Raw genomic sequence first — 25,954 nt, 5'->3', positions numbered from 1 at the left:
TTGCCTCTCAGGTCCTGGACCCTTGGTGTGGCTTATGGGTGCTGAAATCAGGCTTTTTGGCTCTTTGTGGTCACACAGGGGACATTCACACTGAGACCTCGCTGCTTACACTGCAAATCAAGTCAAAGCTCCATCAGACCGACTCTTCGGAGTGTAGCATCAACTGCTTGCTGATGCCGCCAATGAGAATCAAGCAACACCCGCCTGTGATGCCGACCGGCTCCTGGTGCTTTGGCAACAGCCCCCCTTGAAGCTCTCCCTGCTCCTCGCAGTCCTCTTCAATTCAAACGGGACTCTTGGGACAAACTTGAGAAGGTAAACTTCAGCGGGCAGATCTGGGGACTGTATCCGACCTGCGCTCTATCGCGGTCGGCCTGATCTTTTGACTTTGACATGGCCCAGGGCAACTACATAGCTGCTGTTGGCGCTTTGTGCTTTTAGGCGCTATTTTACCATGTAATCTTCAAAAATGTATAACTCCGGTTCTACTGATTGGAAGGTTTGCCATTGTGGTCTTGTTTTATTCATTAAATTTTACTCTATTTTTCTAACTTGGTGTGGGATCATTTTTGAGTGGTGTTTTCACTGTTTGACTTTGAAGTGTTGCACAAGTACTTTACACATTGCCTCTAAGTTAGGCCTGACTGCTCTGTGCCAAGCTACCAGCGGGTCAACCACAGGTTAATTTGAGATTGCTCCTGCCTTACCCTGTCAATCATTGGGGCTGCTTCTTGACCAGGGCTCACACCCCAGTCAAACAACAACCTAATTTCTCACAATGTCCATGGCAGAAATGCATCACACCTCTGTCCTTCAACAGGATGAGTTCTGAAGATACCTCCATCTGGGAAGCTCTATCCTTTCTCTTCTGGAAGAAGTTAGTATGTAAGTGAGCAGAGCCTCTCCAGGACACCAGCAATGGAGCACCTTTGGTTCTTTATGGCGATGCGCACCTCTTTAGCCAATAGGAAAGGTAACTCCAGAAAAACTCTGACACAAATGGGCAGTTCTCCGAGGCCTAACTATGGATCTGAAGGAGCAGGAAGCCATTACCTTTGGAAAATAAGGTTTAGGTACTGCAGTACCAAGCACTGCCTTACGATGATGTGCACAAAGGATACCTGAACCCCCTCAGCTACATACCTATTCAACTTCGTTTCAACTACTTGTTGGAGGTGGTGTGGGACGGGACCATTGCACAAGTAAAGCTGGTGCCTTCTGATTAGGGGTGGCTAGAGAGCTGTCTGTAAAAAATAAAACGCCTCACTCTGAGTATCACAATGACCCCCTTCCTCCTGATGACGTCATTCACCCAAAAATCGTGTGGATTCCCCGTATCTACTTATGACCGCCAGAGACATGGACAAAATTAAGGGCAAATTTCTAAAGGGACAGGTTGCCCTGCTGATTCCAACCACACACCCACAAAATTACTAGTGGGTGAATCTAGGGAGACGGGCACCTCTCTGCTAATATGAGACCCTTTACTTGTGAAACTTAAAAGCTCAAATGACTAGATGGATCGAGGTAATGGGGTACGTCAGTGGTTCTCAACCTATGGTCCAGGCACCCCTGGGGGTCCGCGAAGGCTTCTCAGGGGATCCGTGACTGCTTAGAAAATTAAATAATCTTAACAGATTGGGACCCCATCTTTGAGTAATGACTCAGTTGGGGGTCCCCAGATTTCAATAATGATTCAGTGGGGGTCCCCAGGTTCCATTAATGATAAAGCAGGGGTCTACAAAAGGTTGGGAACCACTGTGGTCCGTAATTCAGAGACTGATGTGTGTGTGCGAATGAGTTTATTTCCATTACTTACTTTTCTTGTTCTTCCTTCGTCTTCTTCCCTTCATCTTCATCTTCATCCTGCTCTTCCCTGAGCTCTACATGCTTGAACAGAAGAGCTACGGGGCGTTTAAAAGCTGCAGGTATTTGATGATAATATACATTGAAAACAAAAAAGGACAAACGAAGTGGATCACACTGTGAGGCTGTTATTGCTTTTCATCTTGGAAGGCATATTCCTTCCTGACCAGTGGCCAGGTGGCGGGGTCTTCAAAGGCCAGAGAGGCCCATAATTTAACCCACAATTGTGGCAAGCTCCATCTAGTGCCTTTCCACTTTAAAGCTGAACACCTGCAATTTAACATTGTTTTGTAGCGCCCCGTCTGCCGAGGCCTGTGATGTTGTGGAACCCTTTATTTCTGCTCATATTTTGCTCCTGTATTTGTTTTTCTGCATTTTTTTGCAATATGTTGATGCGAGAAGTTCCCTTCTTTCTATTAGGTCTCCCTGGTCTCTCAATTATTGTGAGGTGCTTTTTCAGTTGTTATGTTCTCAGCACTTGTCACCGTGACACTTTCCTAATCTGGGTGTCCTTTTTCTTCGACTCTGTGATTTCCATCCGTCGGGGGTGCATTGTTGGTTGGTTGTGCATGGTTAGTTGATGTGTGTAAAGTGCCTAGTTTTGTGACGGTTCGGGATCATTAATGTGAAAATAAAATGAGTTAAACCCTGCAGTACATGTTTGCAGTGTGTCATGCGCACGGATAGGTGTGACCAAAGACTTTGACGTTTTTTGTTCTCCGGGCTGGTCGGCTGTCTATAGCCCACCCTATGTGGATTGATTTCAAGCCCACATTGTCCGCTAGTTCAGCAGCTACGATGCTGTGTGGGTGTGGGTGTGATGTGTTTGTAGTAACCTTCTCTGAATTGTTCTAAAGCAGGTGTTGGTGCATGAGAGATGCTGTGGAGTTGGCAGCCTCTTACCCGCTGTATGGCTTTGGTTCTATGCCATGCAGAAGAGGGTGTCCGGGTAAACGTGAATTTCAAGTGTAATTGGAAATTTGCTATTTACTGGGTATTGTTGGGTTCAACTAGCCAGTGCTATTGGACACCACAATGATAGACTACCTGGTCTATCTGGGCAGTGTGGTGCCTGTGTGTTGGGATTTTTGTCCAATGTGTTCTGTTGTGTGTAGCGGGAAGACTGACAAGTGTTGTGATAGGGCAATAGTCAACTACAGGCACACCTCTGCGGCTCTGGCTGTATGCAAGGCTATCTGGCTAATATAGTAGCTTGAAAATATGCGTGTTTGTGCTGCCACTAAATCCTATAATTCAATCATTCATAATGGCTTGGTTGTAGATGTTTGAGATTTGCGCTTGCCGACAAAGAATCTATAAAGGAGCTGCTGGGCGCTGTGTATGTCCGTTTACTCCAAAGAACATAGTCATAGTGTGTTCAGTGATCCAGATGGCAGATGCACACAACACTGCATCACTCGTAAGGCAGGGATTGTGCTGAAACATCAAAACGATCAAAGCAGCCTTTGGAGTAACAATAACTGGATGATGTGGGCAGAAGCCATGAACATCTGTCAAAGCTGCGCTTCAGCTGCTTGGCTCCAGATACGGCACAGTTGTATGTGTGCACGTATTTACATCTGCATAGTGCAGACCTATCTGGAAAGCAATGTATCGTTGATATCCATGGGGACTCAGAGACGCTTCTAGATCATGTTCGTCAAGTGGGACTACACCGGTGATGGACTATTCTCGTCTGCGGTTGTCCCGGGGGTACAGTTGAAGCCGAAGGATCTTTTTTGATGATGGATGAGGTGTACCTTCAAGAGATGTAACTTTAGGTCTTTTCACTACACGAGGCATGAGGCGCGCTTGTTAGCCATCACATAACTGAATCTTCGCACACAATTTCATAACCTTCCATGAAGCAGACATCTTTGAGGAGCAGTTAGTGGTCGATCACTAAAAGAAAAACACCTTCTTGGACAGAACAAAGAGACTGCCTCGCAGGAGACTATTGAGGTTACTTCTGCTCCGGGATCAGAGGCAACCAAGAGAGATAGATCTGTAGTCCCTGCCAGCACAGGTTCAAATACTACAGATATTTCAGGTTAAGGAACCTGCAGAAATGGGTGAGATGGTGTGCCAGATGGTGATTGGTTCCATTATTCACATTTACAACCATTATACTCCATCATGTCTCTCTCCAGGATATTGTGCAGATACGCAGGAGTAGATGCCCAAATGTGATTGGCTTCGTTGAACTCAAGCGAGCAGACGGCACATAAAACATTTCACACACTGCGTAGTCTATTTTGACTCTCAACCCTCAGCCCACAAATCGTATTTCTTGCTTTGTTTTCTTCAACTAGTGGAAAACTGTCAAGAACATGTTCTGGCAGGCGACCGGTTTGTAACAGACCACTCTATTGGAGTTTGTAAATATCCTGTTTAAATCCCTCAGTGATTGTCGACTTCCCAGATCACTGCTAGTTCTTTGGAAGACAATTGTCTTGAGCATTGTGTGATTGGTTATAAAAGTGATGCGTGTACTACATTTGTAAAGCTTAACGTGATGAGGTGCAAAGAGCCACAGTGTGGAATCTGTGACTGAAAAGACTGTATCTGAGAAAACAATGTCACATGCTGCAGCAAACATCAAGGTGATCGAGCTAATGCTTGAATTAATCTTAGCCACTGGCGATCGCTTGGAGCCCCATTCCAAAGCTTTGTTTTTTCATCCACGAAGCTCTCCTAAACCCAGCGTCCCTTTACAGTGTCACAAATATTTATATAGCACCATATTGCCATTGGCAGGCTTTGCAGCACTGTTGAAGGGACTCTTTTTTTATTCTTTTCTTGTACATCATGGATCTGAGCCTGATTTCTGATTGTGTTGTGTCATCAGTAGTGAGTGTGGATAACATGGTGCTTTTTTTGCTTTTAATTGTATGCGTGTTGTAGCTTTGATTGTTTAGTGTGTGCCGCCAGCGGTCTGTACCAAATTAGATATGTCCCATCTGGGAGGACTAGTATGTGCACTGCCCGGCATCAGGTATGTGTGAAAAAAAAATGACAATATGTGGTCTTGCTGTTGTCCACAGTAGACCTTTAACTAGACTTGCTGTGGCGTGTTAGGTGGATGTGGATTTCTTGTGTTATGTGCTGTCAATAAGTAGTATGTCCTTTTACGAAAAGGAGAGTTATGATGTCCTTGAGGTCCAACAGCACAGTGCCTCGGAGCTGCGGTGGTTGCTTGTGCATTGTACTGATTAAGGTAGGTTGTCATTTGTTGGGATTGTTTATCATTATGGTTAGTGTTGTAGGGTTGGTGAGTCCCAAGTACAAGGAACATCTCAGCGCGGATGAATGTTTGATCCATGTTTTGTCTACAGTGTCCTGCGTGTTAGGTTTTTTTTTTAACTGGGAAAGTCCTATCGAGCTCAGTGACATCCAAGTACCTATCCCATCTGATCAGTTCTGTTCTCATGTGCAGCCTCCTCCGCTGTGCACATTTGTTGTATGTGGGATGAGCTGTCTAAAATGTACTTCTGGTGTGTGTTTGGCTTCATGGTCCAAATGGTAGGGTAGCGCTATGCTCGTTTGCCCTAAAAGACTTTAACAACAATAGGGTAGGTCCATGTATCCAGGTGGCAGTTCAGGCTGGACTGTTCCCACTGGAGCAGGGTCAAGACTGATTTGCAGACAGCTGGGTCCAAACTGAGGTGACCTGGTGTGCAAAATAACAATGGGATGCAGCCCCATGTAATTATCAGTGGCTGAGATTAATTCAAGCATTCCACCCATCACTTTTGTATACCTTATGTAGCCAGATGAAGGCTTGAGCAGCATCCTGGTTAAGGCAGGGGGCAGCCTCACCAACCTCATTTGAGCCAAATGAGTGCAGTTTCAACTGGAACATTAGTCCTAGTCGATTTAATGTGCAGAGCTTGTGCATTGTGGTAAAGTTGGAGATTTCATCTAAACCCACTGGACTGAAAGTGTCCAATTATGAAGAGTCTCGCACTCCAAGGGTATCTCATGCTCCCGATGGCTCCCAAAGGTTATACTCTCCAGTCGGTGCAAGTCCTGTCTTAGCCAAAGCTTAAACCCTACCCAGGCTCAAGACTATTGTATCTCAGTGTGAGGCACAAAACAGTTAGCAGGCTAATGGGCAACACAGACCAGGCTCGCCTCATTTCACCCTATTGCACACACCACTCCATACAAACTCAGATCTGTATTTTACACACCAGAGACCCCTGCAGGGATGTGTGTAAATCAGATGGAATTTACCTTCCCTCCTTAACTTTTTGTCAACCTGTCCCCTTTATTCTTAGTAAGCAATTACATTTCAAGTCGAGCAACCACAAGAACCTTAGCAAAAGACGAGCAGTGTTGTGGCGAAGAAGACATACCCGCATGCATTGGTCTGGCCCAGACACCAGCACAGCATGGACCAGGGAGGAGGCACTTTTAGCTGTTCTTCTATTTCCATACATACACAAAATGTCAACACCAATCACCAAGTCATGCAAAGAGTGAATCATGGTCTCTTTACTTGTGCGTCTACACCGAAACATTACCATGCATTAGGACCCTATTGATATGCTCTAGAATCCATGGGGAATCCCCTAGGACCGGGCTAGTAAGAAGACGTGCCACAGAAGATAGCCCAGCTAATGGAATACAGTAGCTGTTGCTCCTGTGGAGGGTGGATGCAATCTTAGCACCACGAGGGGGACACAGACCATGGCCTGGTGTTTAGCAGGCGGGTGCGTCACCTTGTCCAGAACAAAGATGGTGCAGCGGCCTCCCAGAAGAAATCAGGCTTTCCACCCAGTGCCATGCAAAGTATTCCGTGTTTCCTAATGAAATCAAAGCCATTTGGCACTGATTTCCTGGACTTGGTAGCAAAACATTCTGTACCCGGGGTGCATTGGGCCCTCCCAGTCTCCTAGGTCCTAGCGCTAGTACGCTTTCTGCACTATTGACAGCTGCACCCCTGTTTCTTCATACCCCAGGCAGAGACATTTGCATGGGCAAAGTGGGAGCACACCTAACTTCTCTCTATCTCTGCAACTCTATTTACCCTCATCCTTTCTTTCCAGCTCAGCTCTTTCTGGGGCACTGATTTGTTTTTCCTCAAGGCTCTTTGCCTCTCTCTGCCTTTATCTCTAATTCACCTTTTCTGCATTATTTCTCTCTTCCCTCCACTACTTTCTGTACTGTTCTCCTGTGCGCTCTCCACATGTCCATATCTCTATCGAGATCTACCATACCTATTTCTCAACCTCTGTTTCTGTTCCTACATCTTCGTCTTTCCACCTCTCTTTACCTTTGGCTCTGGCTAAGTCGCCTTTCTCTTGACTTCTCTCCTTACCTCACATATTTTTCTACATAATCTCTACCCCCTTCTCCCTCAACTTCCCATCTCCAAAATCTACTCTCCTCTTTATTTCTCTGTCCTCTTACATCATCTGTCCCAGTTCAGATATTCAGCCCAGCCACAGATGACTTCAGCCAGATGAGTGCGCACATGAAGGGAAAAAGAGGGACAAGAGAAAACAAATTAAGAGAAAGCAGGTTCGATTGTAACCAGTGTGATGGGGAGAATGCTCCGAGCAGTGCTTCAATGTTCACTCTTCAGCAAGAACACCTGTAGGAAAGAGGGATCTATTTGGGATTATAAATATTTGGCAAGTAAGTCTTGAATCTGTACATATGTATTATTTTACTGTTATGCAGTAGTCTACGAAAATTCTAACTACTCACGTTTTCCTGTAATGGGAGTCACAAGCTGGTTAAACGCTGAATTACACATAAAATGTTGTTGCGAATAGACAAATCTAGCACTAAACCCAAAAAAGAAATGGCTTCATCAGTGCTGGTCCAGGCTTTCTTTTGATCCCAGTTGGCTGGCAGAAACCAGGCAACCTGAGATTTGATGCTATTTTTCTGTAGCCTCATTGAAGGTTTACATTTAATTCAGTATCATATAGCGTGGTGGGGACTTGAATGAGCCAAAAACAGGTAATGAATTCAAAGTTATCCCGAAAGGGGGTCCCAAAATGTATCTTTGAGGTTGACCCAGAAATCTTTAAGATGACACTGTTCCAATGGCTTAGACAAAGGCGTTGAAAACACTCTAGTTTAAACGGTGCCTCCAGTGCTTAATTTGTGCTTGTTGTATCCGGTGCTGAGCACCGGGGCTTAATCTTCTGCCTCAAGCATTTGCTGTGAGCAAAAGACACATATGGGAAAGACGGAGGAAGGGAAAAATAGAAAAAGCGTCACAAAGGGAGAAAACAGAAAGCTGCTAGAGTGAGCTGAAGGGGCAGGGAGTGGCTTTACATAGATTGAAGAGGCCCGGGACGGCTTCAGGATTATGCTGCCTCAGTATTCTGTGTTCCCACATTTAATTACAGGAGCCGCGTTTTTTAAAGGAGGGATTTCAACGCCGGCACGTTTTTGTTTACAAATTAAGCACTGGGTCCCTCGCGTCAGACTCCCGGCAGATCGCCATCTGGTGGTGAGAAATGTAATTGCAGGTCCCCTCCCCTTCCTCCCTCCTCTGAGATTCTTTCTCGCTTCTCTATTGTATCAAAATAGTCTCTCTGTTCACTACGGGTTCTTACTATTCCTTGTTTATTGATGTTTTGCTGTGTGTACAGCAGGACCACAGTCGGATCGCCCTTTATAGATAGCTAAATGAACACACATATAAATAAGAGTCTGGCCTTTTGCAAAAACTAAATATACACGCTTTCTCCAGTCAAGCACAAAAGGCGTTTGTGTTCTGTGTTTTATAGAGGAAGTTTCACTAGCTCCTCCTTAGGTACCGCAAAGGCCATGTACTTCCTTAGGTCAGTGCCAGGGTTCTGGTTTGTAAAAAATAAATTAAAAAAATGGCTGTACGCGAGCAACGAACACCAAAAAAAAAACAAGCATTGGCAAGATAATTGGATCCTCTTTCATTTTGAGTCCTGATTAAATCACAAAATAACTGCGGCAATTAAAAATAAAGTATATGTGTTGCTTTCTGTACAGAATGTATTTATGAGAAAGCATTTAACGCAGAAGGCTGCAGTGTACTTTTGAGATTGTAGATAGTCCCTCGCTCATTGCCCCGCTAGCACTCAATATAAGGCAGAAAAATACATCAAGTATAGCAAAAGAGGAGAGAAAAGTACTTCTGAGGGTCGAGCCAAAGCCCACTCTGTTAATTTTAAAGAGTTAGTAACAACACGTTTATCTGACAGTTGAGTTTTCAAGCCAGACTCAAAAAGAGAACCTTTGCAGTAGCTTTTTCTGCTCCACTTTCCATATTTGTTGGTAGGTATTGTATGATTTACTGTTGCATCCACGCAGCCTTGCATGGGTGGATCATTCTCTCTGGATTATATTTTGTATTAATGGAATATACATGACTAATAATGATTATATCATAGAAACCAATCAGATCAAGCAGATAAATTGCCACGTAGTAGGATAAACAACACAAGAATAGGGAACATTAGCAGGGAGAGCAATGAAGACACTGTTACTTTCAAAGTGCTGCAATAACTCAGTATGGTGGCCTGGAGAGGTCAATTCTAGTTTAGGGACAGGCAGCGGATTGATTATTCAATGTGCAGGCTATTTTGATATGTTACGTGCTAGTCTTATTCCCATGTTGTAAATGCAAGCTCTGCACCTTTCTAGATCTTGTTTAAGCCCCGCGTCTGACTTCAAAGAATACTCTAATGAGTAGGGTGTTAAAGTATTCCATGGGGAATTTTCAAGAAAAAAGTTAATTAGTGAGAAAACGAGTTAATTAAAAAAAAAGATGTAAGAACATGAAATCCTCGGTCCTTCTCATTATATTTTTGCTTTACAAATGCAAACTGCTGCCCGCGTGAAAGACCGCGCTGCAGCAATGGAAATGAAGTTCTGCACCAGTGCGTGGGAAGAGGCCCGCTCAAGCTGCTCTAGGTCAGACATGTCTGCATTGTTCTTGTGACGTGCACGCCGAGAGTCGCATACGTAGCACATCACCCATGGGCGTAGGAAGTGTGGGGGACGCGGGGGATGTATCCCCCCCAGATTTTGGAGGGTGGGGGACACAGGGGACGAAGGTGGGGGGGACAAGGGGACACAATAATTTCCCCTCTCACATCTGTCATTCAGAGGGCCATTAGCGCACAAAAGCGCTACTTACGATAGCCCTGTACAGACAAATCCTCCAAGCTGATGGTAACCAAATGAAGGTGAGTCAGGAGGCCCCCTGCGCCCTCTGCCCTTTTGTCCTGTTCTAAGGGTGCTCATAAGAACAAAGGGCACAGGAGGAGAAAAGAGTTTTGGATGATTACTGTCACCTGCTGCCTTGAAGAGGAGCACTGCAGGATGCCTTCAAGAGGAGCTGCAAAACAATGAGGAAGATCTAAAGAGAGAACAGAGTCCCACTCACCGTGATGCCTGCAGGCTAGAAAGGAGACTCTGTGAAACACAATATTTGTATTTGCCTAAGATCACACCAGTTGGTGAAACAGTGAAGACGAGACTGAGCCCAGATTTTACATTTTTACACAACAATTTAGCTATTAGAAGGGTATATTTTTCTAACATTTATGTTTAATGTTTTGTTTTCTAGGTAATGAAGGGCTTGATTACAGCGTGGCTAACAGGGAGAAGCCATATTTCATTTTGGGCCGTTATGCCTAGCGTTATTATTTATGTTGTTGTTATCGTTACATACTTCAGCATATTGAAGTATATTATCTTTTCTCTATCTTTTCTTCACTCTACTCTGAAACAATCTACCCTATGCCACTGCACCCTACACCACTTTTCTCCACTCTGTGCCACTCTACGCCACTGCAATCTATGCTGTACCACTCCACTCCACGCCACTTCAATCTATGCTATTCTACTCTAACCATTGTACACTACACCCCTGCACTCTGCCAGTGCACTATTCACCACTTTACTCAAAACCAATGCACTCTATCCCACTGCCAATCTACTCTGCACCACAGCACTCTATTCCACTGCTTTCAATGCCACTGTACTCTGCACCACAGCACTCTATGCAACTGCACTCTATGTCACTCTAAAATACACCACTGTACTTTGCGACCCTCTAATCTGCAACATTGCACTTTCTGCCACTGAACTCCACGCCACTCTACTCTGCACCACTGCACTCAATGCCACTGTGCTCTGTCCCACTGCACTCTTTTCTGCACCACTGCACTTTAATCTACTCTAGACCACTCCACTGTAGGGCACTTCACTCTACTTTGAAATCATCTCCTCTATGCCACTGCAATCTACGCAACTCTACTCTATGCTATGCCAGTCTAATCTATCTTGCACCACGCCAATGTACCCTGCACCACTCCAATCTGCTCTGCACCGCTCTATGCTACTGCACTCTACATCACTATGCTCCACTCTGCAACAATCTACTCTTCACCACTATACTGTACTCTGCAGCAATCTACTCTATGCCACGGCACTCTATGCAACTCTAATCTACTCTGCACCTCTGTACTCTAAGCCACTCTTCTCTACTCTGCATCACTGCAGTCTACACCAATGCATTCTATGCCACTCTACTCTACACCACTGCCCTTTATGACACTCTACTCTGCAACACTGCACCCTGCCACTGAACTATACTCCTCTCTACTCTGCACCACGGCACTCTACTCTGCACCGCTCAACTATATGCCACTCTACTGCACTCTACACCAGCGTACTATATGCCACTACACTCTATGCCACTCTACTCTGCATCACTGCACTCCACCACTGCACTCTACACTAGTCTACTCTACCTTGCACCACTCCACTCTACCATGCACCGCATCACTCTATGACACAGTACTCTGAACCACTGCAATCTATTCTGTGCTCCCCTCTACTCTTCACCACTCCACGCTACTGCACTGTACGCTAAACCAGTGCAGTATTCGCCAATGCACTCTACACCACTTTACTCAAAACCAATGCACTCTATACCACTACACTCTACACCAATCTAGTTTGCACCACTGTACTCTATGCCACTTCACTCTAGACCACCCAACTCCACTCTATGACACTTCACTATGACATTACACTCCATGATATTAGACTCTGACACTCTATTCCATTAAACTCTAACACTTTCTCCACTCTGTAACTCCCTACACAACTCGCTATATGCCACTCCATTCCACTTTACTCCACTGTATGCCACTCCACACCACTCTATGCCACTTCAATCTACGATACTCTGCTCAATGCCACTGCACAACCCTCTACGCCACTCCAATATACAACAATGTACTGTGCTCAACAACACTCTACCCAACTTTCTCTATGCTAGTTCATGTTACTTTACTTCACTCTACTCCAGTTCACTCTTCTTTATGCCTTTCCACTCTACGACACTCTGCCACTCCACTCTATGACACTCTATTACACTGTGACACTACTCCACTCTAATACTACTTTATGGCATTGGGGCTTGATTAGAGATTCAGATCTCCATTGATTGCCTTCTCACTCATATGAGACGTGAGTCCGATTTATCTTCGCCGTTATGGTTACAAGCACTCTGTAACCCTTTTAACTCAAGCTTAACGAAGGCTTAGGAGGATCCTGATACTTGTCTAGGGGATCAAAATATTGTCGGCCAAAGTACCTTGACTTGAATTTGTGATATTGTACATAAGTTGGCATTGGCATAGGTACTATGAGCTAATGACTTCTTGATTCACTATTTGAGTCATTCATGAAAAAGTCGGTGTATAAAAGCTTGTAAATCATTGTTGTGGATGCTAACCTTGTAGGGAAGTAGCCTCTTTCTAGCTTGGTTACCCCCACATTTGGCCTGTTTGCCAGTGTGTTTGCGTGTGTCTACTGGGATCCTGCTAATCAGGACCCCAGTAGTTATGCTCTCTCCCTTAAATTATGGTTTTTGCATACTGGTAACCCAGTATTTCACCCAAAATTGGCATATTGGTGCCCCCTTATAAGTCCCTAGTATATGGTACTTAGGTACCCAGGGCATTGGGGTTCCAGGAGATCCATATGGGCTGCAGCATTTCTTTTGCCACCCATAGGGAGCCCATGCAAAGGCTTCTGCAGGACTGCTATTGCAGCCTGCGTGAAAAGGTGCATGCACCCTTTCACTGCCAGTTGCACTGCACCAGGTCACTTATAAGTCACCCCTATAGCAGGCCCTCCAGCCCTGAGGGCAGGGTGCAGAGTAACTGTGTGTGAGGGCACCCCTGCACTAGCAGAGGTGCCCCCACGACCTCCAGGACCATTTTCCCAGACTTCCTGAGTGCGGGATGCCATTTTACACATGTACTTGAAATAGGTCACTACCTATTCCCAGCTACATAATGGTAACTCGGAACACAGGTATGTTTAGTATCAAACATGTTGGAATCATAACCCAAGGCTTTTGCAAGCATTGGTTGTATGATTTTATGCACTCTGGGGGCTCCTTAGAGGACCCCCAGTATTGCCATTCCAGCCTTCTGAGGTTTTCCAGGCAGGCCCATCTGCTGCCACCTCTCGGACAGGTTTCTGCCCTCCTGTTGCTTGAGAAGCTCAAGCCCATGAAGGCAGAACAAAGGATTTCCTTTGGGAGAGGGGTGTTACACCCTCTCCCTTTGGAAATAGGAGTTACAGGCTTGGGAGGGGTAGCTTCCTTCCCCAGGCCACTGGAAATGCTTTGAAGGGCACATTTGGTGCCCTCCTTGCATAATCCAGTCTACACCGGTTCAGGTACCCCCTGTCCCTGCTCTGGCACGAAACTGGACAAAGGAAAGGGGAGTGACCACTCCCCTGTCCATCACCACCCCAGGTGTGGTGCTCATAGCTCCTCCAGAGGGTCCCTGTGTTTTGCGATCTTAGATTCCAAGTTGGCAGCAAACTCTGGGAGCATCTGAGTGGGCAGTGCCAGCAGGTGGTGTCTGAGCCGTCCCCTGATAGGTGCTTACCTGTTTAGCTGACCAATCCCCCTTTCATGGCTATTTAGGGTCTCTCCTTTGGGAGGTTCTTCAGATTCGGATTGCAAGACTTCACCAGGAATCCTCTGCATCCTTTACTTCACCTTCTCACCGAAGAAACTGCATCTGGACCCTCCAGGAACTCCACAAACTGCAACAACGAAGCAAAGACGACTTCTGCAACATTGTATCTTCAGCTCTTGCCAGCATATGCAACTGTTTCCCGGTCGTGCATCCTCAGAGGACAGCCTGTCTTCAGCCTGCACCAGAAGAATGAAGGAATCTCCCTTGGAGTGAAGGAGTCACTCCCCTGCTTCAGCAGGCACCTCTCTTCAACGACGACCATCTGCTTGGGTCCCCTCTCCTGTTGAGTTGCATGGATCCTACATCACGGGTGGTGGACTGAAGTGGTCCCGATGGTCCTGACGTCCTACTGTCCAACTTTGGTGGAGGTAAGAGCTTGCCTTCCCACGCAAGACAGTAACCCTGTTCACCACGTGTTTTTCAGTTGCCAAGGCTTGTTGGCATCCTTCTATGAAATTCTTTGTGCACAATGTAATTCTGGCCCCCAGCACTCCTTCCGGCAATGCACAGCTTCCTGAGCGGTTCTCTGGCGGTGTGGGATCCTTTGTTTTTGTGCTGCGTGGGCCTCCTTTTGCAACTCCTTTGTCCCTCTGCTGGAGGACTCCTGTGTGCACTGGCTGGTCTTCTGTGGGCTCTCTGAGTTGCTGAGAGCCCCATCCGACTCCTCCTCCTGGGTAGAGTCCACCAGGTTCCTCCTGGTCCCAGGCATTGCCATTTCCCGCTAACTGTGAGCTTTGCGTGTGCCAAGGTTTGTTGGCAGAATCCAGCCACGCAACCAGACTGCAATCATCCATCCGGTGTGGGATATCATCTGCACCAACCAGGAACCCGCATCCATCTTCTTGGGTGCAGTACTGACTGTTGTTCTTCACCAGTGGTTCTTCTTTTGCACCTTTATTCGGGTTAGCAGGGGCTCCTGTCCTCCCTGGACTCTTCTGTGCTTCTTGGACCTAGTCCCATTCTTCCACTGGTCTTTAGGTCCAGGAATCCACCCTTTGTGTCTTGAAGTATCTTCTGGTTCTTGCATTATCTTCTTTCTCGTGTTCTTGTGTGTTCTAGGAAAGTTACTGTCATTTACTCCTGCGTTCCTGGGCTCTGAGGTGGGTTCTATTACTTACCTTTGTTGTTTTCTAATACTCCCAGCGCCCCTCTACACACCACACTTGTCTAGGTGGGAAACCGACATTCGCATTCTAATTTCTTAGTATATGGTTTGTGTTTACCCTAGGCCCATTTCTAACCATTGTGATTTTCACTAATTGCACTGTTTTCTGTTTTTATTGCTATTGCTGCATACTAGTGTATATAATTGGTGTATTACTTACCTCCTAAGGGAGTATAGTCTCTATGGTATTTTTGGCATTTGTGTCACTAAAATAAAGTACCTTTATTTTTGTAACACTGAGTATTTTCTTTCATGTGTGTGAGTGCTGTGTGACTACAGTGGTATTGCATGAGCTTTGCACGTCTCCTAGATAAGCCTTGGCTACAGCTACCCCTAGAGAGCCTGGCTTCTAGACACTGCCTACATTTCACTAATAAGGGATAACTGGACCTGGTATAAGGTGTAAGTACCATAGGTACCCACTACAAACCAGGCCAGCCTCCTCTAAACCACTGTACTATATAGGTTACTTTTTACATTTTTCTTGTAATTGGTGACATTGGGTCATCCAGATAACTTGTGTAATGCCCGAATACCAGTCTTTCTCGATTTCCCCTGTTGATGTTTTCCCACTACATTTGATCTTTTATATTGTGATTGAATAAATGTATGAAACAATCCATTTGCATACTACTTTAATATCATTGTTTATGGGAGTGGTGTTGCATTTTATTCAAGGGACCCCTGTTCCTTTAAAGTTAGTTTACTGCTCCATTTTAGGACACCCTACTTACTCCATGACACTACACCACACCAGTCAATGACACATCATTCTCCTTTATGCCATTAACTTTGAGCCATGCTGAATAGTAGTCTCACTAGTGTACAGCATGGCTAAAACACATTGGCAAAGGCAATAGAACTTGCATAGGCGAGACCTATTGGCTTTGCCAATGCTTGTTTATAAGGTATGAACTTCAAGGTGACTTGCAATATCCTTATGTACGCAGGGGGTATTTTACCCCATATAATACATGGTCACACCACCAACTTTCCCACAAACCACTTAAAACCTTAGTGCATAGCTTCTGACATTCAAAGCTATGAAAGTAGAGCAGAAGAAAGAAAAGCAACATTCCATTTTTTGCTTTAAACAGCTGCATTAATTATGCTCTGGGACCTGGTCTGCCTTTTACCTTGGCTGCTAGCTCTGGCAGAAGGCATTGTAATGTCAGAACTCGACTGTAATAACCCTATCATAGTCATTTTCCGATGTCTTTTCTTTATAATCAGTGAATGTCTTTTCTTTACACGCAGTGACTTGGTGCATCACAAACAGCCGTTTCTAGAGAAATTAGTGACTGCAGTTTATACAGAGATTAGAGAATCCATGTTTATATAGCCTGTAACTGCAAGAGCTTCTTCAGTTGAAATGCTTCTAGTTATGACTGATGTGGAGCTGAGCTGCCCAAGATCACACACAGGAGTAGAAGTGTTATTAGAACTATGGTTTCCGAGCACAGTTTACAACTCTTGTACGTAATCGCTTTTAATATCTCCAGTGCGGTTCCAATTGGCATGAGGCGAAGAGCATGGTGGGTGTGGGGCGCAAAGGGTATGTTCTTCCTTTTTACCCTCCTACCTTTATTTGCTTGGTGCATGAAGATGCAAGGTTAATCAACATGTTATTTTCACATTTTAGCTAATTACTTTGTGAATGTAAATAACAATAAAAGATACTTTCAGACTGTGTAAACATGCCTTCCTTTCTCCCTATTTTACTTCCAATATATATGATTGTGTATATTTATCGGAGCCTGCAGTTCGTAAACAACGAGCAATTTGTATAGGGTTGATTGAAAGTCCCCAAGGCTGTCCCTGTCCCCCCCAGAAATGTATTGTCTCCTACGCCCCTGACATCACCCTATGTGCGCTGAAAGAGCTGTCCCCTATAGAAGTGTAGGAGCAGGTGCCGCAGAGGCGATGTCCGGACGAGAATCTTTTCAAGATCCAACTGCATAAGTGTAGGAAGAGTTGCAGCATAGGCAGTGTCTGGTTGAGCATCTTTGCACAATCCACTGCATACGTGTAGGAAGAGCTGCCACATATGCAGTGTCTGGTTGAACAACTTTGCACAATCCACTGCATAGGTGTAGGAAGAGCTGCCTCAGAGGCAGTGTCTGGTTGAGCATCTTTGCACAATCCGCTGCATAAGTGTAGGAAGAGTTGCAGTATAGGCAGTGTCTGGTTGAGCATCTTTGCACAATCCACTGCATAAGTGTAGGAAGAGTTGCAGCATAGGCAGTGTCTGGTTGAGCATCTTTGCACAATCCACTGCATAAGTGTAGGGAGAGTTGCAGCATAGGCAGTGTCTGGTTAAGCAACTTTGCACAATCCACTGCATAGGTGTAGTAAGAGCTGCCTCATAGACAGCGTCTTGTTGAGCAGCTTTGCACAATCCACTGCATAAGTGTAGAAAGAGTTGCAGTATAGGCAGTGTCTGGTTGAGCATCTTTGCACAATCCACTGCATAAGTGTAGGAAGAGTTGCAGCATAGGCAGTGTCTGGTTGAGCATCTTTGCACAATCCACTGCATAAGTGTAGGAAGAGTTGCCGCATAGGCAGTGTCTGGTTGAGCATGTGTGCACAACCCACTGCATAAGTGTAGGAAGAGCTGCCGCATAAGCAGTGTCTGGTTGAGCATGTGTGCACAACCCACTGCATAAGTGTAGTAAGAGCTGCCGCATAGGCAGTGTCTGGTTGAGCATCTTTGCACAATCCTCTGCCTAAGTGTAGTAAGAGCTGCCGCATAGGCAGTGTCTGGTTGAGCATCTTTGCACAACCCACTGCCTAAGTGTAGGAAGAGCTGCCGCATAGGCAGTGTCTGGTTGAACATGTGTGCACAATCCGCTGCATAAGTGTAGGAAGAGCTGCCGCATAGGCATCTTCTGCATAGTCATCTAAAGCAAGTCTGCGTGTGTATAGTGCCCGAGATGAGCATCCCTGTTTGTGGACTAAGTGCTTGTCTGCAGTTTCTCTTTTCTCCTGCCCTTTGGAACATTGGTTAGTGCAGGAGGTGCACCTTATCCACTAACAGTCTGCTTCAGTGGTAAAACACACCCAGTCTTCCTCTGTGCAGTCACGAGAGCCAGGCATTAGATGTCAAAGGCCTGTGAAAATAATAAGGATGCGCCCCCCTCTAGGACACGGTGGAGGACTTCACGAAGCCCAGACACTCACTCACCTGGCAAAAGTATGAGGTAACTTTAAAAATAAATAATCTGAGAACTGGGCGTCTGGCCGGTGGTTACTAAACCTGAATCAGTAGTGTGTGTCCGCTGTCACAGGAGACACAAAACTGCAGAGGCACCTGGTGAGTAGCAGACAACTTACATCCTCCTCTGGGTGTTGGCAGGATTAAAATTTTGCAAGGTAGGGTGGTTGTGGCCTCGAGGTAGACTTCACTGCATAAGACATGGGGCAAGGTAATGGAAGTGAATATAACATGCGTTATTTATACCCTTGTTTGTTTATAGTTTTTTTTGTTTATGTTTCGCCACTGATTTGAGAAAGCACATATAAATAGTATATACTCGCACCCTCAAGTAGCACGTAATAATTCTTCGAGCAAACACTTTATGTTTATGAATTTAACCTAATTATCTTGAATTAACCAACAGTTTCTGTGTGATGTGTTGTTCAGCTTAGTAGGCAATTATGGAGCACCAGAAAGCAATAATTACTACCCCTGCATGTTGTGCATACTGAAGGGAAATAAATGAGTTGTCTAGACAATAGATAGCATGGCTTTAGTCTTGGCAGGGCACGTGCATTTTGCAAAATTATTGACCTGGTTTCTGTAGCAACTTCACTGTCGTTTTAGTCCTACTTCTCTTTTCGTGCCAGACGCTCGAGAGCATTTGCGAACATGTGCAGTAGGGCAGAAACGGAAATAATTTATTTTAGAATGGCTGCTCTTGGAGATGAAAGTGAGTGAAATGGCAGCCAGGACACACTGTTTAAGATTACGTTCTACAATTGCTAAGGATATGCTAACTGGTGTAGGCTCAGGAAAATGGGAGTAGGTGCAGAAAAATCTGTGTTAGCTCAGAAGACCAGTAGTGCAGAGTCGAAAAAACAGGACGATAGGCTAGAAATTAAAAGCGAGCATTCGCAATGCAAGGGTCTCGCGTTTGCTCGGGTTAGAGCTATTAGCGATGTAAATTCCTAACTGGACTTTTCTTGCCACATAAATTGAAAATGAAAAGTTAAACAGTTGACATAAGCGAACCAATTCAAAGCGCCAGGGCCGCCATGAGCATGGGAATGAAGGAGAGATACAAAAGGAAAAAGAAGTTCGCTCGCAGTCAAACGTATCAGCAAATGTGCAATTATCCATGGAACAGGGTCAATCGCCAAGGCGGTAACAAAGCTACCCCAAGGAGGGACAAACTTAAAGCATTTACCAATGATAATAAAGGATTTTTGAAAGGCAAGCCCTTGAGCGAGTGATATTGATGGGCGTGCGGTGGGCGTGGTTAAAGCCCACAGAGGTTACAACACGTCAGAGCGCTTACGCACTCAACCTAAAAAGGGTCTCTGGCTGGAAGGAATGGATGTTGGCACAGAAAAGCGGGGCACAAGCTTAAAAAATGTGCTTAAATGATGTAGGGAGTTGCATGTTCAGAGAATAGCATACAGCAAGCTTAATAAAAAAAAAATGGGTCCAAAAACGGTGGAGCCAGCTCCTCAAATCAGGTGCCCCAGCTCAGAAGCATGGGTTGTATGGTCTGGATAAAAGTGAACAGCCTTTCAAATAAATGAGGGAGATGCTTAGGATACCGAACTCCTTCCAAATTAACAAATCATCGTCCCAATATATTGGGCCATCAGAAAGTTCAGTTTGCTGATTGTATGAGAGAATTGTTTGATTCTAGAGTTTATTGATATTCATTATAATGCACATAACCAGCCATTGTTTACTTTTACCTCTCAGTTCTGTCTTTCACCACCGTGATGATGTGAACTAGGACAAGATTGTTGTTAGTGAGCGTGGGTATTGATACTAGCATGCATGTGCCAAAAATGACATTTTTCATGACGTTGAATGAGAAGTCAATAACTGCAAGTTGAATTAGGTGCACAGCTTGGTTTCTTCGACAGTGTCATTTATCGGCCTCTCTCTTCGGTGACAGTTCTTGATTGTTTCTCTAGACTCCCTTGGTTTTATATTCCGCTTCGTAGTGACTGTTAATGCTCAGGTCTCTACCACTGGAAGGCAGATGTCTTAAATATGATCTGGTAGAGCACTTCTAAAAAGATGGCATGTTCAAAGATCGAATAGATAATGAGCTATACAGATCTGCTGCCTTGCAAAGGATTGTGAAATACATTCTGTTCCCCATCTACTTTAGGCAATATAGCTTATGCTTACAAATTATGCATACAGAATGTGTTTATTCATGGTTTCAATAAATATACTATAGACACCTTTTTTACTACAAATTTCTAGCATTCAGTTTACACAATTCTTTGATTTCATTATGACAGTATTAAAATATTAAATTGTTCATTACAATCCAAAAGGAGTATCTTCCAATCCATTTCTATCTTAATAAAGCCATTACTCTCTACCTTACAAGATTGCATCAATTACATTTGGTCTAGCTCATCCGAAAGAAGAACCATTTAAGAAGACAATATGAGGAGCTAGGAGCTAATTTACTTTTTTCTTCAGTGTAAATTTAAGAAAAAAGCCTCATAAACGAATCATTTGTTATTTAATCCTGGCTGTATGCAGAAGTACTCATACGTTCTTTCCCTTTTCATCTCTTTCATAGCATGTCTTCTTCAAGCTGAACTTGTGAATTATGAGCGTGTGAAAGAGTACTGCCTTAAAGTGCTCAAAAAAGAAGGAGAGAACTTCAAGGCACTTTACCGATCTGGAGTAGCATTCTATCATCTTGGCGACTACGACAACGCACTGTACTACCTAAAAGAAGCCAGAAGCAGACAGCCAACAGGTGACCAATTTATCAATTTCTAGGTCTCACCTACATTATAGTGTGGTCCACATGGAAAAAGCCTCTTGTACATCATACCAACAACATAAAAGGGGCTTAGAGTTCACCCATTGCTTACCATTGGTTAACTTTATTGTCACTCTCATTTCCTTGCTTCTTATTTGATGGCTTGACTTCCTCTTCTTATGCTTGTCCCTTCCCTGCAGCACAGCCTCTTTATCCTTCTTTTGATTAGTTGGTTTGTACGCTTTCTCTGCTCACATTTAGGAACTACTTTTGTAAAAAAAACTCTATTGAAGTGCATGTGTTTTCTAGCTTCCTCCATTGTTTGCTGTTTCTGCCCCGTATGCCTCACAAGCTCATCTCCCACTTGCTGAATCCCTGATATGCTGTTTTTCCTTTTTGGTACCCTAACCCGTAACACACCCTTGTGCTTTGTGTTGTTCCCTTCTTGACCCCCCTCCTCCATTTTTTATCATTTAATTTGTGGTTTCATTTAATCCATCCCACGGCCCAAAGCTCATCTGTTGCTCCCACCACCCAATGTCCCCATTGGGCCCCTACCTGCTTATTCGTTGCTCCACTAGCCTTTGTGGTCTTTAATATACTTTTTGTTTGCACGTTTTGAAGGTACCAGTAACTCTTGCTTGCTGCATACATCATCACCTAAATGACACAGCCAGAAAACAGGATGCGTACGCCCTCATGCGGGCTTTGCATCATCACATCTTTTTTCTTAACTTTTTTGAAAATGCAAAATGCATTTGTTTTATAAAGATTTTTGCTGAGGTTGCACAGCAGAAAACACTGGCCAAACCATGAGGTCAAAAAGAGTGATCTGTTGGCCTTACCAATTCTCATTTATACAATACTTGCAGCCATTCTGTTTTGGGGACCATCCCTTCACGATCCACCAGTCTCCCTCTCATTTCCAGCGATTGTCTTTCTGAAATGTTCTGACAGACAAACAGCATAAAATCAAAGATTTGGAAAAATGCCAAAGTTGTGGCTTTACAATTTATCAAAGACTTTTACAGGATTCACTTTTTAATTTAAAATTATAAGCCAGGGATGCTTTAAATGTGGCTCAATCAAAATGTGTGACATTTGAATGTCCTTTTAGGTGAATCTTGCATTCTAGTTTTAGGTAATGATGTAATGGAAGGTGCACGTGCAGGGGATGTTAATTGTCAATCTGGAAGGTGAAATTGTTATTTCTTTATTCAAGGTACATTCAGTCCGGACCATAATTTAGCATGAGTTGATGCTCTCGCAAGTGTTCTTCAGTCTGAACAATCTTCACTGTTAAATGGCGAATGCACACACACACACACACACATTCACTGAAAAAACAAAGGTTAAAATATCATTATAGTTAGATGAATTTGTCAGTGACAACATTAACGTTTTGAACAAAAAAAACACAGAAATTCACCAGTTATAACTATAACTTCGTCATGCACTGCTTACGACCTCACATATGACTTCACCCATGACATGTTCTATGACATCCATTAATGACATTACTAATCACATCTCAAATGACATCATTGATGATATCACTGATGATTTTGTACTGTAAAGTAATAGTTAATTACCACACGTTAAGTAATATCTAATTACCATACATAAATCCACTAACCCACTGCGTGTAGCCTTCAGCCCCAAACCCTGTAAAGATAGTCCACCCCACACTGCACAGGGCCTTCGGTCATGCACGGAGGGGGTTGGCCGAATGGCCCCTCCCCAAGCCCTTGAGGCCATATCGCCCAGTGCCACTGACTTCAATAAATGGGGGGAGGCACGTAGCCCCCTCCTCAAGTCTGTTTAGTCCCTGGGGACCCTATCCCTCAGGACCTATATTAAAAGGGTAGGCGGGCCACGCTACCCGCTCCCGAGCCTCTAAAGGACCCAAGAAGCCCACCTTCAGGGCCAAGATTATTTAAAATGTTGAGGAGGGTACCCCATCACCCCTGGGCCCACATCTGTGAAAGGTGGGTGCCCTGATGCCCACCCAGGACACCCACAATACTCTCATTGGGGCTGCAGGGGGAACCCCAGGGACCATGAAGCCCCAGCTGGCTCCCCAATGCAGCAGTAGCCAGCATTGCTCCTGCCTGCAGGGCGCAACTACTAAAGCTGCTCCCTGCAGGTGGGAACAATATTTTGATCTGTTTCCCTGTCCGCATCACTGCAGGCAGGGGAAAAGAGCAAACGTCTGCTCCCAGAGGGCATGAGCATTCTTAAAGCTCCCGCCCAATAGGAGAGGACTTGGTGTTTGCTCCCTATTGGCGGGAAATTAAAAAATGCTCCAACTAAGCGCGAGCAAACACAGGTTTCCCTGTCTGCGACATAGTTACTGAGCCAGCCCTGAGGGATGGGATTCCCTGGGCCACTAATGGCTTGGGGGATGGTGGCTGTGTGGCCTCCTCCCCATATAAACAAATTTCGGCCCTGGGTATGGGCTCTCCGTGGCCTCTGGAGGCTCAGGAAGGGGTCATAATGATAGTGAATGTAGCCCAGTTGCCATTTTTATTTTTTTTCTTCTTTTGATCCCTCTGGAGTCGTGCGGGATCGCAGCATTTTATGCTTTGTTTTTCTTTTTGGGCCTGGGGGAGAGGGGGTAGTGGGGTCCCTCTGGGTCCCCCCATGGGGCCTAGGGGCCTGCTCCCTTATATTATTATTTTTTCCTAACTTCTGCACAGGGTACTAAGTCCCTGAGTCCTGTAATGGCTGCCAGCAACATTTTTTTCATGTTGCTGGCAGCCAGTCAGAGCACTCGCTGTTGCAGGAGTTTGACTCCCAAGGGAGCGAGATGGCCCAAGGGAAATAAAGCTCCCTGGAACGTTCAGAACGTTCTATTATTAAACTGCCGCTCCTGCTATAGTCTCTCGAGACTCTTGCGGACCCAACCATCCAGCTATACAATTATATTTCAACCTTAATTTAAAAAACTACTTAACAGATTTACACCAAATCACAAAAAAACACTATCTGCGGATCAAGATCTAGCTTCTTGACGAATTTGGTATAATTCCTTTCAACAGTTTCTGATGTAGTATTGTCTAAAGAAGTCTATGGAAAATGCATAACATTTTGCGTTTTGGGACCCTCCTTTTTTTCTTGATCCCCGCTAGACCAATCACCCTGAAACTTGCCATGCGCAAACTAGTCAAACAGTAGCACCTTTTTGGAAAGTTTTGTGGAGAGTCTCCAAATGGGGCTAAAGTTAATAGAGGCACAAAAACACTTTTCCTATGGATCAGCTGACTCAACTATAACTACCATATAATGGCTCTTCGTCAGGGAGGTGTTGGTCTTTGTGAGGCAGTGCTGCTGCACTCCTTCCCCCATATCGTACCATTTTGTACACTTTCTTTCCAAAACATTTTTATTAAGCTATCGCTCTCACCTACAAAACAACAACAGTATAGGCCCAGTTACCCCCCCACAAGAATATCAAAATGTCACCCTCACAGTGATGCTCTGGAAACTGCAAACAACAGGAAGAACAGAAAAGATGTCAAGCTGCACACAAGGACTTGGCTGAATCGTCTTCTTCCTTCTCATTTAAAAGGAAGGGCGTGGTCACCCTTATCACCTATTTGACAGTCCTATCATACGTCTAGTGGGGTACACCAATGCATTGAGAACTGCAGAGCTCAGTTCCACCAAAGAGACCCACTGCCACCAGGGCATGCTATCTGCTAAGGTTATTGCTGTGGCTGTTTATGTAGAAGGACGCAGCGGCCTTCCTCACCAATCCACTCCCTCCACACCAATTACTTCTGGACTGCAGATCCCACCAGGGAGTATCCTTAATTCTGATCTCACACTGAGACCTCTCATGGGCAGTCGGATGGCCCTGATGGCACCACTGTATCAGGAGACTGTGCCATGCCAGTGACACCCCTGCATTAATATGCTCATCGCCAAGCACTTCTGACCTCAAGAAAGCCAACCATGCCTCCTTTAGGATCTCATTGTTCAGGAATGCGGAAACCCTAGGATGTGCACATTTGAAGCTTTTGCAGCACCTGCCATCGTCTCAACCTTCACTTCAAGTTGTACATTCCAATGTAATAGCACACATTTTTGTAGTTTTTCAAGTTAATGACATAACCTATTCATTAACATATTTTATAGTTCCTGTCATATGATCCAGTGCTGAGAAGCATAGAGCATACATAACACTTCATGGAGTTACACGATGCTTTGATAGGAAATGCATCATTCTTTTACCCTAGGTAAAACAAGACAAACATGTCCATTGGGTCAGAGGCAGGCTGTAAGGCACATCCCTTGCTAGTAAGTTTGAGCGAAGTGGGGACCAAATAACGTTGGGTCTAGACGTGTGTGGCAGTGTTGCTACATATCTGTCCATGGTCTCGCTGCAGTAGATCAAGTCTTCAATCAATTCTTTCTCTTTCAAAGTGGGATCTCCCACCCACCCCCCTCCCACCCCCAAAGTATAGCGACAAGAAGAGGAAGGGCAGTAAATCGGCTAGAATGATTATGAATTTGTTTGACATAACCCAGCAGTCCTTGAAGCGGGCAGGAGGACATTTCCGAAAGAGCTTTTTACATTGACTCCCAAGAAGAGAATATTGGAGGTCTGTCCCATGCAAGGTGAGAATAGCCAGCCACAGCGCCACAGTGTCTTGGGCATTTGCCATCGTCTGCAAGGTCCATAGCATTGGCAAAATACTTTATAAGCCAAATTAATGGTGCATCTACAAACAAAAGTAAAGAAAAAAGCATTGGCAAAGGCAATTGGTTTCGCCTGCGCGAGAGCCATTGGCATTGCCAATGTCTTTTAGTCATTTTGTACAGTAGGGTAGAGTGGTGTGTAGTGGCATGGTGTGGCTTCGAGTGAAGTGGCGTAGAGCAGAGTGGACTAGAGTGTTGATAGAGTTTCATACAGTGGAGCAGAGTGGCTTACAGTG

At 44.8% G+C, this 25,954-nt stretch overlaps 1 protein-coding gene across 1 annotated transcript in view; it reads left to right on the top strand.

The window, feature by feature from the left end:
- Positions 1–25,954, top strand: part of LOC138260378 (tetratricopeptide repeat protein 9A-like) — a 241,181-nt gene that overhangs the window by 148,601 nt on the left and 66,626 nt on the right. Inside the window, exon 2 of the mRNA XM_069208801.1 lies at positions 20,826–21,008. Within this exon, the coding sequence (XP_069064902.1) occupies positions 20,826–21,008 (183 nt within the window). The remainder of the gene's footprint in view (positions 1–20,825; positions 21,009–25,954) is intronic.

Source organism: Pleurodeles waltl, chromosome 9 (assembly GCF_031143425.1).
Source record: "Pleurodeles waltl isolate 20211129_DDA chromosome 9, aPleWal1.hap1.20221129, whole genome shotgun sequence".
Taxonomy (NCBI): domain Eukaryota; kingdom Metazoa; phylum Chordata; class Amphibia; order Caudata; family Salamandridae; genus Pleurodeles; species Pleurodeles waltl.
The sequence above is the reverse complement of the archived record's forward strand: the minus strand, read 5'-3'. Positions and strand labels throughout refer to the sequence as shown.